Source organism: Carassius auratus, unplaced genomic scaffold, assembly GCF_003368295.1.
Source record: "Carassius auratus strain Wakin unplaced genomic scaffold, ASM336829v1 scaf_tig00215034, whole genome shotgun sequence".
NCBI classification, from domain to species: Eukaryota; Metazoa; Chordata; class Actinopteri; order Cypriniformes; family Cyprinidae; genus Carassius; species Carassius auratus.
Genome location: NW_020527912.1, coordinates 117,546 through 134,714, shown reverse-complemented (window position 1 = coordinate 134,714; position 17,169 = coordinate 117,546). Strand labels below are relative to the sequence as shown.

The 17,169-nt window shown below is 37.6% G+C and overlaps 1 protein-coding gene across 1 annotated transcript; it reads left to right on the top strand.

Moving 5' to 3' along the window:
• The first annotated feature begins 2,200 nt into the window (after positions 1-2,200).
• On the top strand, positions 2,201-5,790 carry LOC113093416 (tripartite motif-containing protein 16-like). The gene is made up of 6 exons (XM_026259218.1): positions 2,201-2,800; positions 3,542-3,637; positions 3,717-3,950; positions 4,594-4,753; positions 4,890-4,937; positions 5,125-5,790. The coding sequence occupies exons 1-6, from the start codon at positions 2,228-2,230 to the stop codon at positions 5,637-5,639; spliced, it is 1,626 nt and encodes a 541-aa protein (XP_026115003.1). The 5' UTR covers positions 2,201-2,227; the 3' UTR covers positions 5,640-5,790.
• Positions 5,791-17,169: the final 11,379 nt, after the last annotated feature.

Genomic DNA, 17,169 nt, shown 5'->3' with positions numbered 1-17,169 from the left:
GATGGCCTAATTTTGTAGGGGTTACTTGTGTGTGATTCCTCACAAATCTGCCCACATTCTCCACCAGTGTAACGGGGTTAGGCATATAACGGAGGTTTTCTCCATTTTGGATTGACAATTCTTGATGATATAATGATATTTTTTTTTCAGATTGTTCCAATTATTTCAAAATTTGTTTGTGTTTACTGACTTCTCAATTATTGTCAGTTGTTTTTAGGTGTATTGTGCTTTTTGGTTCTGAGTGTATATTTATATTGTTTCAGCGTTTCACTATAAAGAAGTCTGATCTCCGCATTAGTTGGATCTCTGTGTTTCTGATTTGACAGTTCTGTTTTTTTGCAAAGTTCTAATCAAAAAGGCACTTTTAATACAGGGACCGACCAAACTGAAAACTGGCCAGTACACGAAAGACAGGAGGATAACCCAACAGCTAGCACTCATTCAAAGCGCCACATGTTAACAAGGGGTGGTACCAAGGATGATCTATCCCAAGCAACCAAACACTTCTCCCTTTTATATGCACAACAAGGGCACTATATAGCTCATGAAACTTAACCAACTGACCAAACATGTTTAAGTACACACACTGATATGTTCGCCTTTTTGGGTAACGCCAGTCATTCTGATTGGTGAAATAGCTCATCATTTTCCAAGTGTATGATAAAGCTTTATGTGTAATATACATGACTTTATACATCTCAGTGATGATGTAAAAGAACACGGTTAGTAGGGTTGGGCGATGTCTTCAAATTTGGCATCGGACAATGTCTACAGTGAAACATTTTGATGGACGATGACATCAGCGGGGGGGATTGGGGGAGGTGTGCCGAAGCGTGAATCCTTATAAGGGAAAACAACTAACAATTCCTAACACCGTGTCTACACTGGATGCGAGCGGTGCGGCATGACAAAATACTATAGAACCACTGATCTATAATAGAGATTCATATATAGATCAGTCAATAGAATAAGTGTCTACACTGGATGCAGTGCGGTATGACACCACAAATTAGAGATTACAGGATAGTGATTAATAGTAATAATTTTGCACACCTTTATGTACATAAAGAAGCTAACACAATCTCAATATATCAAACACACCCTCTCAATGAATCAAACACACCCTCCCTCACTCACCTCTGAAGCACATAACATCTCACCAGTAAACATGATGTAACATAACAGTTGCACTAAATGGCAAGACTGTTGCACAGATGTCTTGTCACGGTTGGTAAACCGTGATCTCGGGGTGTTTACACTTTGTGGTGAATTCTGTGTGTCCCGCGTCTGCACTGATCAGTTGTGGGCGTCTCCGTTAATTGAATCAGCAACAGTTGCCACTCATTACTAATCCACTATATAATGGCTTGTCTCATGTCTTGTGGTTGTGAGATCGTTGTCTTATGTTTTGATGTGGTTCCCCTGTTTGTTTGGCTCTCAGTGTTGTTTGCGTTTGGATGTCTGTGTTTCCCTAGAACCTCATCCTCTCTCCGCACATTCACTCAGCCACGGACACTTACCTTCGGCTCTATTCCCCGCAGTTCCTGTGCCATCCTCTCCTGCTGCCTCACGCCGTCATCATCCGGATTACTCACCTTCTCTCCGCCATCAGCTGGATTCCTCACCTCTTCACCATTCCCTCGGAGTGTCGCTGTCTCATTGTCATAGTTTGTTTATGTACTCATTCTATATCTTCTCATTAAATTAGTAAAATTGCATTTGCTTCCAGACTGTCCTTTCACCCACCGTCACATGTCTAGCGGTGTCGGCTGTAGGTCAGTCAAACACAGAGCAGCAGGAATTTGATCATCTTGCCTTTTATTCTTTATCCTTATAGAACACAAACTAAAGGACTTTTTGAGAGAATCATCTTAATATAGTTCTCTCTCGCATGCAATTACAGCTCAAAAGGGCTGAGAAAAACCCTGAGCCTCGGATGTACACAAAGTAAAAACGTGCAGTTTTCAGTCCTGCAGTACAAATGTATAACTGCAGATTTTAAGGGTGTTGTCTTGCTTCTCTGTAACTTGTTTTTTGGGAGTGTTTGTGAAACAGACATATAGTCTACATTTTATTATGTGGGACTTTAGACTTGCAGACAAACCGGTTTTACACAGATCACTCAGACACAGAACCAGGAAACAAGGAAACGTTTGTGTTCAGGTAAAGAGAAACTGAAGTGTAGTTGGGCTGTTGTGTGTTTGTCTATCTGTATTCATTAAGTAAAATGGCAGAAGCCAGATTTTCTCAGGACGAATTCATCTGTCCAGTGTGTCTGGAGCTCCCAAAAGATCCAGTGACCACTTCCTGTGGACACAATTACTGTAAGAGCTGTATTTCAGATCACTGGGATCATGAGGATCAGAAGAGAGTCTACAGCTGCCCTCAGTGCAGACAGACCTTCAGTCCAAGACCTGCTTTAGCTAGAAACACCATGCTGGCTGAAGTGGTGGAGAAACTGAAGAAGACCAGACTCTCTGATGACTGTTACGCCGGAGCTTGGGATGTGCAATGTGACATCTGTACTGGAAGAAAATACAGAGCGGTCAAGTCCTGTCTGCTGTGTCTTAACTCTTACTGTCAAACACACCTTGAACAACACAGGAGTTTATTCAAAGGAAAGAAACACAATTTGACTGAAGCCACTGAAAGACTGCAGGAGATGATCTGCCATGAACACGATAAACATCTGGAAATGTACTGTATTACGGACCAACAATGCATTTGTTTACTGTGTGCAAAATATGAGCATAAAAACCACAACACTGTATCAGCTGCAGCACAGAGGACGGAAAAACAGGTATAAACTTTGGAACTGTTGACCTAAAAATAAACACTGTAACGATCTACTCATCCCAGACTTCTATGATTCAGGACACAAAAGTTTCAAACTTTAAAAAGGACATCCATATAACCTCAGTGTGTTTGATAAACAGTGAAATGGTATTGACATGTCACAATATTTGATTTGGGTTTTGGAAACTAAGGCTCTTTGCACTTGACCATTTGTCTACTTTCATGACATATTTCTTATAAGTGTTCAAGTGTGTGTAGAATGTAGGACACACTTACAGCATAGTGTTGTAGAATCATTTACATACTTTATATAACTTCATACTTGAAAATAAACTTCTACATTTCTGTTCAATAGGCATTATTTAATGTATTCTGTCTTGTGGTCGGAAGTGTCCAAGTGTTTGTATTGGAACAGAGATATTATTCAGAATATACTTTTTGGTGATCTGAAAGAGAAAATCATACAATTATGAAATCCTGTTTACCGCTAAATAAAAAAAATCAAACAAGCTAATTGCAATTTTTTTATCTCACAATTCTGACTTTTATTCTCAGATTTCATATCTCACAATTCAAACTTTATAACACTCAACTGCGAGATATAAAGTCTCAATTCCAAGAAAATTGTGAGATAAAGGGTCGCAACTACCTTGTTCTATTTTTTATTCAGTGGTGGAAATGGGCTTGCATATACAATTGACATGAAATGAATGAGAGTAAATAAATAGTTTTATGTGTTCTCCAGCACCAGTTGAATGAGACACGGAGGTCATTCCAACAGAGCATCCAGCAGAGAGAGAAAGATCTTCAGCAGCTGAGAGAGACTGTGGAGTCTCATAAGGTGAGTCTGGAGAAGAAGAGAAGTTTGTCTCCGTCTCAGTTCAGACTCACTGAAGCTGAATCACTGTGTGTCCTAACAGCGCTCTGCACAGACAGCAGTGGAGGACAGTGAGAGGATCTTTACTGAGCTCATCCGCTCCATTGAGAGAAGCCGCTCTGAGCTGATACGACTGATCAGAGATCAGGAAGAGACTGCAGTGAGTCGAGCTGAAGAACGACTGGAGCAACTGGAGCAGGAGATCAATGATCTGAGGAGGAGAGACGCTGAGCTGGAGCAGCTTTCACACACACAGGATCACATCCAGTTCCTGCAGGTAACACTGATCTAGAAGAACAGGATCATAGTGGACTTGAACAGATCCTGCTGTGACGAATTAGAAAGTCCTTTAACACAGTAAACAGACCTGTGCTGTGTTTGGATTGGCAGTCTGTTTGCATGATCGGTGCATGAGCACTACGTACGCTCTCTGATCCTGCATCCTGAAGTGAGTCTAGCAGAGATCGCAGCTGAACTTCATCTTCTACGCCAACCAACAGTAAAGACAGAGTCAAATAACTTATTTTTTATGTTCACATATGCCCAAACGAACCTTGCTAAGGTGGGAATCAGACCAGATTCTGAAACGACAGGCCAGGTGTAAAAGCACAGGTCTACTCTCTTTTCCAATCCAAAGCACACCCCACAAATAGATTCACTTGATGTTATCTGTTTCCAGCCAAATAGAGATTTCTATATCTTTTATTCTGAAATAATTTATTTTAAACAACAACATTTAAGACAAAAAAAAAATTATGTAACTGTTTTCCAGTGTAAAATCAATTGGTTTGATTGTGATAACCCCAAACAGGAAGTGAGGAAATAAAATCTGGCCTGGCCACCATGCCGTAAGTGTCCTTGAAAAGTTTCAGGACAGTGACAGAAGTCTGTTTTCTGTTTTAATTTTCTGTTTTGAGTAGAGTTTCCAGTCTCTCGCAGGACCTCCTGAATCTACAGATGTTAATGATGATGCCTTCAGTCCTTTCGTCTCTTTTGATGGTCTGAGAGAATCTGTCCATCAGCTGAGGGACAAACTAGAGGATTTCTGCAAAGAGGAGCTCAAGAAGATCTCAGACAGAGGTAAAGTCCTAGAGATTAATCTATCACCAGTCCATCATCATCATCTCATATCATAGAGAACATCATATTAGAAATGTCTTCGGAAAGGATGCAGGATCATGAGAATCACACTGTTCATATCTGTTGATTTCCACAGTCCCCTTCACTGACATTATTCCCAGGACCAGAAACGAGTTCCTACAGTGTAAGTCACTAACAAAACAGTGTGTGTTCGTGTTCCTGTAGAAGTTAAAGAAAACATGATAGAAGAGTTTTATTTGCACAGGATATCTGGTCATCTATACTGAGACACTGACCATGAAGAGTTCAGCTACATGAAAAGATCAAACAGATTCATAATTCCTGATTCTGATGTGTTTTATCTCCATCAGATTCTTGTCAGCTCACTCTGGATCTGAACACTGTGAATGAATACCTCCATCTGTCAGAGAGGAACAGAGTGATTACTTACACTTACATAGAGCAGTCGTATCCTGATCATCCAGACAGATTTGATGTGTTTCAGGTGTTGTGTAGAGAGAGTGTGTGTGGACGCTGTTACTGGGAGATCGAGTGGAGTGGGAGTGTGTTAATATCAGTGTCATACAAGAGCCTCAGCACTAAGGGATGGGGTAATGAGAGTGTGTTTGGATATAATGATCAGTCCTGGAGTTTGTCCTGCTCTCCTTCCAGATGCTCATTCATTCACAATAACATAGTGACTAAACTCCCCATAGAGCCCATCAGCAGGAGAATAGGAATGTTTGTGGATCACAGTGCAGGAACTCTGTCCTTCTACAGCATCTCTGACACAATGAGCCTCATCCACACAGTCCAGACCACATTCACTCAGCCGCTCTATCCTGGGTTTTATGTTGATTATGGATCATCAGTGAAACTGCTTTGATGAATCAGACTAGATTGTAGAGAAATTCTACCCTTTGAGCTGCATGACCAGTTATGTTGTTGAAGAGTATCTTATTTTCTTTCATTTCCCACTCAATGCACTCACCCTTGGCACAAACTAAAGAAAGAAAATTAAAAAAAAAAAAAAAATAAGGGTGTTTGTGTGTTATAAAAATGATAAACAATGAATTAATTAAAAAGAAAACTGGACATAAATAAACCGTTTCCTACCTTACTCTGTGTCCTACCTTACACCAAGTCACACAAAAGCATAAATACAGGGTTTATAAAGAAACTGCAAAATAAAATTGCAGGAACTTCCAAGCACTACTTTTTTTTCACAGCATAGCTGTGGCAACATGAAAAGATACTATGGTAAAGTCATCACTTTCCTCATTCAAAGTGATTTTTTTTTAATAAATATATGATTGACCTGAAGAAAAAAAGCTTTTATCTTCTTGTAGACACTAGGGTGTGACAATACTTAGTTCACGAGATAAGACAAAATACAGATACTTGGTTCACTAGAATTAAATAATATAACTATTTGGGAAAAAAAATTAAATGACAAATTTATGGTCTTTTAATCACAAAAGCAATACAATGTAGTTGTATTTTGAATTATTAATCTAGAGCTATAACTAATGAGTAATCTCAAATTTGACCTTACTGAAAAACAGGTTTAGTGAAAAACAGGCTTTATATTAACTACATTTATATACATTAAACTAACGATGAGACAATAGTAATTGATGTTCAATAAATCCATGTGATTACTATGATTTGATACTTTATTTGAACCACTGTTAAAATATGTAATATGCCAATAAATAATATGAACTTAACCTACTGAAGTACATTATGTATAATAACAAACACCTGCAGAGGGCGCAAATGGCCTGGCAATGCTTCACTTTACAGCCTGATTCAGCAACATTTAACCCCTTTGCGGTCAAGTATCGTCGACAGCCCCAGATTATTTTAGTTTCACTTTCACAGTACTTTAAACATCACTCTCTTACTTGATCTGGAGACACTGTGCCATCAGTTGAAAGTTTAAAAACTCTAGCTTCGTTATATGCAACCACTGATTTGATAAAACTGTTGCAGTGACAATTATTTTGTAATTAATGTCAGGAGTGCAAAATAATAAATATATATGAGTCATTTTTAGAATAAAAATTCACCACTCATTCATATTCTGTCACGTCTGCAGCGGTTTATTTGTGTTCACATGGACTCACTGAACAGCATCAATAAGGATTTATAGACCAAAGATGCCTATCTGCAGAGATATATTAATATATTGGCTGATGTTTACTTCATATTTCTTCAGACAGAATCGTCATTTATATTCATTTTCCACTGATTTACGTGATCTTATGATAAATAGTTCTCCCAACAGTGTGTGTGTGTGTTTATGTGTGTGTGTGTGTTTAGTCCTGTGTGCTGGCGCTGTGGCTCAGACAGACTCTGATTGGTCGTTTGCCTTGTCAATATTTCCCAAAACAAGACAACGTCATCGTGTCACATGCTTCCTGTACACTTCTGCCTTAATATCTGCCCACAACAACACAGATACACCTCTGTACCACAAAATATCCGAATAATAAACCCGCAATCACGATAGTAATGGTTGGTATTTGATTTTCTTGAGATTTGGGGCTTTTTTATTGAAAATATTGAAAATGTACATTTGAAATGCTAACTTGTGCAAAGATGTAAAAGGCTATAAATAGCATATGTTTACAACAGTAAATGACCAAATTACACATGTGATCGCAAAAGGAAGTTATAAAATACACTCGATCAGGGTTTAAAATGAGTTTTAAATAAAAGTGTACTAATAATTATATAAATTCTCTGATGTAGCTTGATGCTAACGTTATCTACAATTGCTGCTAATAGCAGGTGCATTTCTTCTTCATTATGCATTTCTGTCACAATAATTCACGTAAGGTCGTAAGAAAATGTTTCGTTGTATTTTTATATTAAGGCTTTTAATAAAAGTTGGGCAAATGCATACTGGGACTGAAGCTTTGCGTCTTTGTAAAACTTGAAATACCACAACAAAGGCTAATAAAGTTGGAATAAAAACAAAAGAATAATGATAAAAGAATAATGCGGATAATGTGTCATACCTTGCGAAGGTGTGAAAGACTTGTTTCGTGAGAATAATAGAATCATGAATCGGGCAGTATTCAGAGTCAAAAACACAGACAGAGAGCACAGGAATGTTTACATGTGAAATCTTACAGACATCTTAATGCTGAGACATATACAGTATTGTTCAAAATAATAGCAGTACAATGTGACTAACCAGAATAATCAAGGTTTTTCGTATATTTTTTTATTGCTACGTGGCAAACAAGTTACCAGTAGGTTCAGTAGATTCTCAGAAAACAAATGAGACCCAGCATTCATGATATGCACGCTCTTAAGGCTGTGCAATTGGGCAATTAGTTGAATTAGTTGAAAGGGGTGTGTTCAAAAAAATAGCAGTGTGGCATTCAATCACTGAGGTCATCAATTTTGTGAAGAAACAGGTGTGAATCAGGTGGCCCCTATTTAAGGAGGAAGCCAACACTTGTTGAACATGCATTTGAAAGCTGAGGAAAATGGGTCGTTCAAGACATTGTTCAGAACAACAGCGTACTTTGATTAAAAAGTTGATTAGAGAGGGGAAAACCTATAAAGAGGTGCAAAAAATAATAGGCTGTTCAGCTAAAATGATCTCCAATGCCTTAAAATGGAGAGCAAAACCAGAGAGACGTGGAAGAAAACGGAAGACAACCATCAAAATGGATAGAAGAATAACCAGAATGGCAAAGGCTCAGCCAATGATCACCTCCAGGATGATCAAAGACAGTCTGGAGTTACCTGTAAGTACTGTGACAGTTAGAAGACGTCTGTGTGAAGCTAATCTATTTTCAAGAATCCCCCGCAAAGTCCCTCTGTTAAAAAAAAGGCATGTGCAGAAGAGGTTACAATTTGCCAAAGAACACATCAACTGGCCTAAAGAGAAATGGAGGAACATTTTGTGGACTGATGAGAGTAAAATTGTTCTTTTTTGGGTCCAAGGGCCACAGGCAGTTTGTGAGACGACCCCCAAACTCTGAATTCAAGCCACAGTACACAGTGAAGACAGTGAAGCATGGAGGTGCAAGCATCATGATATGGGCATGTTTCTCCTACTATGGTGTTGGGCCTATTTATCGCATACCAGGGATCATGGATCAGTTTGCATATGTTAAAATACTTGAAGAGGTCATGTTGCCCTATGCTGAAGAGGACATGCCCTTGAAATGGTTGTTTCAACAAGACAATGACCCAAAACACACTAGTAAACGGGCAAAGTCTTGGTTCCAAACCAACAAAATTAATGTTATGGAGTTGCCAGCCCAATCTCCAGACCTTAATCCAATTGAGAACTTGTGGGGTGATATCAAAAATGCTGTTTCTGAAGCAAAACCAAGAAATGTGAATGAATTGTGGAATGTTGTTAAAGAATCATGGAGTGGAATAACAGCTGAGAGGTGCCACAAGTTGGTTGACTCCATGCCACACAGATGTCAAGCAGTTTTAAAAAACTGTGGTCATACAACTAAATATTAGTTTAGTGATTCACAGGATTGCTAAATCCCAGAAGAAAAAAAAAAATGTTTGTACAAAATAGTTTTGAGTTTGTACAGTCAAAGGTAGACACTGCTATTTTTTTGAACACACCCCTTTCAACTAATTGCCCAATTGCACAGCCTTAAGAGCGTGCATTATCATGAATGCTGGGTCATGTTTGTTTTCTGACAATCTACTGAACCTACTGGTTACTTGTTTGCCACGTAGCAATAAAAAATATACTAAAAACCTTGATTATTCTGGTTAGTCACATTGTACTGCTATTATTTTGAACAATACTGTAGTTAATATCAGTTATACGCAGCATGCACGATACAAGGAAATGGTCTGTAATATCATCACTTTGAGGTACAATATCTATAGCAGTAAGATCGATTCCATGAGATATAAATAAATCTAGTGTATGATTATTTGATTTGATTTGATCTATTAGACAGTAAAAAATAAATGCATAACATGAAGTCATCACAGTGACATTATACATTAATCAGAACTGTCGAGGATAACACAAGAAAGTTAAAAACTTATTTATATTGTGGTCCTTGTTGTAGTCTGATAAAGATGGTCAGGCAAGCTACAGATGACTAAGGTACCTTGTACATTCAATTACATCTGAAAAATAAAAATAAAATGAACAAATACATACACTTCAATAATAAATATTCCTTAAGATAACATAAGATAAATCTGCAAATTCTTTTAGGAATTCTGTGTACGGCCCGGTGGTCTATACAAAGTAGCCAGAGCAAGAGATACATTAGTTTCTTTTGCATGTCTGACAGAGTAACATTTAGCAGAAGTATTTCAAAAGAGTTAAACCTGTATCCTGTTTTCTGGGTAACATTGAGAATATCACTATATATTGTTGCAACACCTCCACCACGACCAGTCTGACGGGGCTCATGCTTATAACAGTAGTTTGGTGGAGTAGACTCATTTAGACCAAAATAATCATTTGGTTTTAGCCAGGTTTCAGTCAAGCAGAGTACATCAAAACTATTATCTGTGATCATTTCATTTACAATAACTGCTTTGGGTGACAATAATTGCTAATATTTATGAGCCCAAACTTTAAAAATTGTTACATTAGAAAGTATTTGTGTTCCCAAATATAACCTAAACAAACAACACTTGCAATAAAAGACATATTATATATATGACCAATATAATGCAAGCACAATAAAAGGTTTCACCACAAAATCTACTTTTTACTGATATCGTGAAACCACTTTTCACCACAGTCAATCGTTCATTCGTTATCTGGCTCGGCTCGGTGTTCATCTTCAGTTCTCTCTTCACAGCAGTTCAGTCAGTGTACTCTGGGATATTGGTTTGTTTGAAATCAGAGGGAGTGTCAGCCACATTAAAAAAGTTTAAGTCATTTGTGGATTAATGCGTATTGGAGATGCGAACCGTTTAAAACAATTCAGTTCGATCTGGTGAACTGGTTCAAGAAGATCCGGTTACATCGAGTGATTCGTTCGTGAACCGGATATCACTACACTGCAGTGTTCTGAACTCGCTCACAACAGACAAGGAAGAGAAGACAATGCTGAATAAAGTCTATTTTTGGACCAAAATGTATTTTCGATGCTTCAAAAAATTCTAACTGACCCTCTATCACATGGTCTACTTTGGTTAGCTTCCCACTTGATGCCTCAAAAGACATAAGAAGACAGATAATCATGGCCTCAAAGTCATGTAGTAATGGCTGGCTTCCCTTTGAGAAGAACGATGAAAATACAGTTCAGAGTAAGCTGTGCAGCACCAAGCTGTCACACAAATCTACAACAAATACAATGTGCTATCATCTAAAATGTGTACATAAAATATCTGCCGATAACAGAGCCCCCAGCATAAAATATCTGCCCCCCGGCATAAGCCCCACCCCCGATTAATCAATTAATCGTTTTTGAAACCTATCGATGATCAAAATGAGAAATTTCCCAAAATGCCCATCCTACTATGTAGTACTACAGTTTGTATATTAACCCTTATGCGTTGTTGGGTACGTTTTCGTCCACTAGGGGGAAAAGTTGAGTCTTATTTTGGCCACAACTTTCAGTGTTTGAGCTAATGGAATGTTTTTGGTGACAAATCTTATTTTGACCCATATTTTGGCAAAAAATGCTTTGAAATTTTTACCCTTTCGTTATATTCGTGGATGAAAACATCCACTAAATTAAACTGCTGTAAAAATTGTTCAGATAAATATGTTTTTCATTTTTTTTTTTTGCATAAATCTATTAATCAACCTCAGTCCTGATCAAAACTACCAAATAAAAAAAAAAATCAAAGATTTTAACTATTTAATTACCAAGTTCATAAATGATGTCACTGATTTAAAAAAAAAAAAACAAAATTAAATATTTTCAATATAAAAAGTGATTTTGGACTGGATATTTTTTTTACCTTTTATCACAGTCTTGGGCATCTCAAAGATTAGTAACAAGATTGGCTTTAATGCATTGTTAGTTTTTGTGCAGCATTAGATTTTATTTTTTTCTCCCTCATTTGTTGTTGGTGGCTGTTTTTGCCCCATTGACTTCCATTATAACGACATTTTTTGATTGCAAAGCCATGACACCGTATAATCATGCATTCTTCCAAACATTCCAAACGCTTTATCAGTTACCACAAGACAAAAACAAAAGGTGCTAATATAAACTCACAATGTGATAGAATACTAGCAAAAAAGTTATAATTTTAACCTTTAACTCCATACTGAAGCCCAGATAGCCAGACAATGAAAATATAAATATAAAAAATATATAAATAAAAATTATTTGTGTTTGGGACGCTGTGAGCACGGAGACTGTAGTGTATATAGTAAGTTTGAAAGCATTTCGCTTAAATTATTAATATGAATAAATAGTGCTCATAAACGGCTGCTGAGGTCATATTGTCAACTGAAGCAAGTTGAGGCCTGCCCCCGGAAACAGCGCTTCTTACGTCATCACTTAACAACTGAATACTTTCACCACCAATAAAAGGCAGCAGGTGCATAAATACACTTTTGTTTACTCCATGTAATTCTGAGAGCTGAGGTGTACATTTTGATTTTCTAAAATGCATCGAGGTAAGTGCGCAGAGGTCTCTCTCACACACTCTCTCTCTCTCTCTTTCTCTCACACACAAACACACACATACTCCATATGTGTTATACTCCATATAGCTTCATATGCAAGTCAGAAACTAAGCTTTTTTTGCACAGGCCTATCTAAAGGGTTAATGGTCCCACCTAGTGATCAACTGTAAAAATAAAATTTTTTTACCTCTTCCCAAAAGGGGAAACCACGAACAATCAAGAATGCATGATTATATGGTTTCATGGCTTTGCAATCAAAAAATGTCATTATAATGGAAGTCAATGGGGCAAAAACAGCCACCAACAACAAATTAGGGAGAAAATATTTAAATCTAATGCTGCACAAAAACTAAAACTGCATCAAAGCCAATGTTGCTATTAATCTTTGACATTACCCAAGACTGTTATTAAAAAAAAAAAAACAGCCACAATTACTTTTATTTTGTGTGTGTTTTTCCCCCAAATCAGTGACATAATTTATGAACTTGGCAATCAAAGAGTTAAAATATTGGATTTTTTAAAAACATTTGGTAGTTTTGATCAGGACTGAAGTTTATTAACAGATTTATGCAACAAAAAAAAATGAATCTGATACATTTTTACAGCAGTTTAATTGAGTGGATGTTTTCATCCCGAACATACCGAAAGGGTAGTGAATTTGAACAATCCACAAGGGTTAATGATTTCAACACATAGATAGATATAATTATCATCTATAATCTTTGAGTTAGACTACTACTCCCTCGAAGAAGAGATTTGCATTTCAATGCAACTATGTTACGGTTGGTAAACCGTGATCTTGGGGTGTTTGCACTTTGTGGTGATATCTGTGTGTTTCGCGTCTGCACTGATTAGCCTGTGGGCGTCTCCGTTAATTGTCATCAGAAACAGCTGCCTCTCATTACTCATCCACTATATATTGGCTTGTCTCACGTCTTGTGTTTGTGAGATCGTTGTTACTTCTTTGATGTGGTTACCCTGTTCGTCTGGCTTTAGTGGTGTATGCGTTGGATGTCTGTGTTTCCCTAGAACCTCATCCACTCTCCACACGTTCACTCAGCCACGGACATTTACCTTCGGCTCTATTCCCCGCAGTTCCTGTGCCATCCTCTCCTGCTGCCTACTCGCCGTCATCATCCGGACTACTCACCTTCTCTCCGCCATCATCCGGATTCCTCACCTCCTCACCACCACCATGGAGTGTCGTCTTCTCAGCATCTTTGTTTGTTTGTGTATTTGTATTCCTCTCAGCCCATTAAAACGGTTAACTCGCATCTGCTTCCAGACTTTCCTTAATCCACCGTCACAAACTATCAGGGGTAAAATAAAGGATATATAAAAATAAATAAAATTTCTGTAATTATTCCAATTCATTCAGGCTGCAGTTAGATGGCTCCTGTTAGTGCAGCCAAGAGTCAAAGGCTATATCTTTCATGATTAAATGCAGATCCTCAAAGAAAGGAGAACCATATTTGCAAAGAAAGTGAGAGATGGAGGCAGATAAAGAAAAGAAGGAAAAGTTTTAAAGTTGAATAAATTATTGTATGATAGTAAAATGTACATTATATATTATGAAATTATATTTCCATATAACCACCCAGTAATTAAATCGTGTAGTGTAACCTTTTAAAGGCTATTAAATGATTGTGTAACAATATGTGTGATGTATGTTGCAGGGAGAGAGGGTCGAAAACATTCAAAGAAACAGAGACAGAAGTTCAATGACAAAGTGAAAGAGCTACAAAGAGCTGAAAAAATGATTAAAAGAAAAAAAATAAAGGTTCCAACGGTTGCTAGTGAGAAAATAACTAAACAATGTAAGAGCCCTTTACACCAGAGAAGATGGAGCCATGTGAAAACTAGGAAAAACCATTGATGGCAGAAATCTGTTGTGACCAAACCAACAAGAGTGTATGTACAATGACTGTGGGAAATGCAAAGTAAGGGGAGTTCATCTTTCTCAGGGAGTATGAAGGCTCCTCCCAGATGGCATACATAACACCCGATGTACTTGCTACATCATTAGAAGAATGGCATCTACGCTAATATTTGTCTGTTTCTCTCTTATTCCGAGGTCACCGTAGCCACCAGATCCAGTCTGTATCCAGATCAGAGGGTCATGTGGAAGATTTTTATTAGTAAAGTTTCAATTAATCAAGTATATAATCAATGTGAATCTAGCCATTTTTGTTTTAAAGTTATTATTCTATTAAACTCTTATAGGCCTAAAATCTAATAGAAGGTTGCCTATGCCCTGGAATGTACAGAGCTAATGAAAAGCATATGGTCAGACATACATTAAGGGCCTCCCCTCCCTTGTGATTTATGAAAAGTATAGTCTAAAGGAAAAGTTTTACTATGTGGAACTATGTGGAACCGCCCCATACTGCTCTGTGTGTGTGCATTTCGGATGGGTTAAATGCAGAGCACAAATTCTGAGTATGGGTCACCATACTTGGCTGAATGTCACTTCACTTTCACTTTCATCTTGAATTTTATAGTGTATATAAGGAGAAACGAAATACCATTCGAGAGATCCCCTTGCAAGGGGGCTCAGCTTTGTTTTACTTGAAATAAAGTCTTTTCTTCTGAGAGAAAAATCCCTGATTGAGTTTGATTCTTCTGAGAACCGGCAAAAGACACCACAGATTTGGCACCCCAGATGGGACTGGACAAGAGTGGCAGAGTGGACAGCCGCTTTTGAGCTGACCGATGATCAACACAACCGGGTGGCCACCATAAAACAAGGTAAGCATTTTTGCTTATAAAATTCGTTTGTGTTGGTTGAGGTCAGTTTTGAGTGGTAAGGACACTTAAAATCTACTCTTCCAAATTTAGAAAAAAATAGGATATCCAAATTGAAAAAGGGGTTTTACTCCAGAAGAAATAACTGCATGCACATATTTGGTTTATTAATAGGAAAGCCTTGTAAGGTGACCTAGATTTAAAACAAAAATGGTGTAGGCAAAAAGACATTGTATAATCTGTGTTTATTGGATAGCTGTACCAAGTAGGACAGTGATAAACGGATAAGCAGATTAAGGAATTGCGAGGAAAAGTCCCACGGATACCGCTTTGAGAAAGTATAGGTGAAATTCTCGAAGGACAGAAATAGGTGGGCCCTTAAGGAGCTCTAGGAAGAGCTGTGTTTTGTTGTGTGGATGTATCTGTGTCCGGACGAATGAATTTGTGAATGGTGATGAATGTATGAACAAATAAATTCCGTATTGGGTGGGTAAGGGTTGAGCACCGTTCCTGGACCTTCACTTAAGTGTGAACTGGCAGAATTGGACTCAACCCATATCCACTTGAGAGGGATGAATGTATGATGAGCCTTGATAATAAAAGGACAATTAATGACTGATTATCCCTTAGATAAAGGGAAAAAGTATGCAAGCATAAGCACTCTGGCTCAATAAAGAGTGTAGCAAGTGTGAATGGGCTTAGGGAAATAGTATCAATAAAGTTTGAACCGAGATCTATAATAGAGTTTTGCATTTTGGATGTCTGTGTGAAAGGGGAGAACATTTTCTGAGCCCAGTACAGTGGGAGTGAGAGCAAGGGAGGAAGTTCCCACATTAAAGTTTTAATACATGGGTGGACAAAAAAGGAAAGAAAAGTAAAAATAAAAATAAAGAATTATTGTTAGAAATAGTTATCTACAAAGTGATAATAAAATAGAGTAAATAAAATAGACAGTTAAATAATAATATAAATTTAAAAAGTGTAAACGCATGAGACAATAAAAAACTAAATTCAAAAGGGTATGACACATAAAAAAGAATAGAAAGTAGGGTGAAATGGGTAAAAAATAGTTAAATTCAGTAAAAGGAAAAGAAGAGATTGTAACCAAGTTACTATATAAAACTAAAAAGTTGATTTTTGGTGGTAATAATATAAATAAAGATATGGCAGCCACACCAGTGGAAATCATTGGATTAAAAAATCCACTGTGTAAAGCGCAAATAGACAAAATCTCAAAAAAATGGCAGAAGAGAACAAAAAATATGACGACAAAATGGCCAAAGGAAGGGACATTTGATGTGGCATTGTGTGAGGAAATGGAAACTCTGATAAAAAATTATAAAACTAAAAGCATCAATATGAAAAAAGAAAAAAGAGAAACAAAAAGGGAAAAAGAGAAAGAAATACTTGCGCTGTTTAAAAAAGAAGGTGAAGATATGTTGAAGAGTATAAAACAGGCTAGGAATGTCCTGAAGGAGGCAGAGAAAGATAACATGAGAAAAGAAAAGAAATATGCAGACCCCCTCCTTATCTGCCTTTAGCAGGAGAATTCCCAATACTCAAGGGAACCATGGAGGTAACAGGAGAACTAGAGTTAGAAGGGCAGTTAGAGATGGATGATAGAGAGGAACCAGCTGTAAAAACACAGAGGCAAACCAGACAGGAAAGTGCAGAAGGTTTGCAACTTGACTGTTACAGACAAGCACGTACAGCGTTAGAAAAAATGAAAGCAAGTCAGGAAGATAAAACCTGGTTTGAGGAAGGATTAGAAAGAAAGCGGAGGGAAGATAAAGATATTGTAGCACAAGTACAAGCTTTGGAAGAAGAAATGGAAGAGAAAATTAGAGAATCAGGGAAGAAGATCAGAGAGGTAAATAAGTTGGAGAGAGGAAAGAGTAAGTTGTTCTACGGTAGTGAGGATGAGAATCAGGCAGAGGAGTTATTTGATAACAGTAAATGAAAACAGGGCAGAGATAAAGGGACACTTAGACCACTGGCCGCACAGCTCCCAATTTTAATCAAGGGTGAGCAGGGACAGTATGTCCCCTGGGCTTCACAGGAC

Coding starts and splice junctions, on each gene's coding strand:
- LOC113093416 (XM_026259218.1), top strand. CDS start 2,228: ATGGCAGAAGCCAGATTTTCTCAGGACGAATTCATCTGTCCAGTGTGT. Junction 2,801..3,541: donor CACAGAGGACGGAAAAACAG/GTATAAACTTTG, acceptor TGTGTTCTCCAG/CACCAGTTGAATGAGACACG. Junction 3,638..3,716: donor AGACTGTGGAGTCTCATAAG/GTGAGTCTGGAG, acceptor GTGTCCTAACAG/CGCTCTGCACAGACAGCAGT.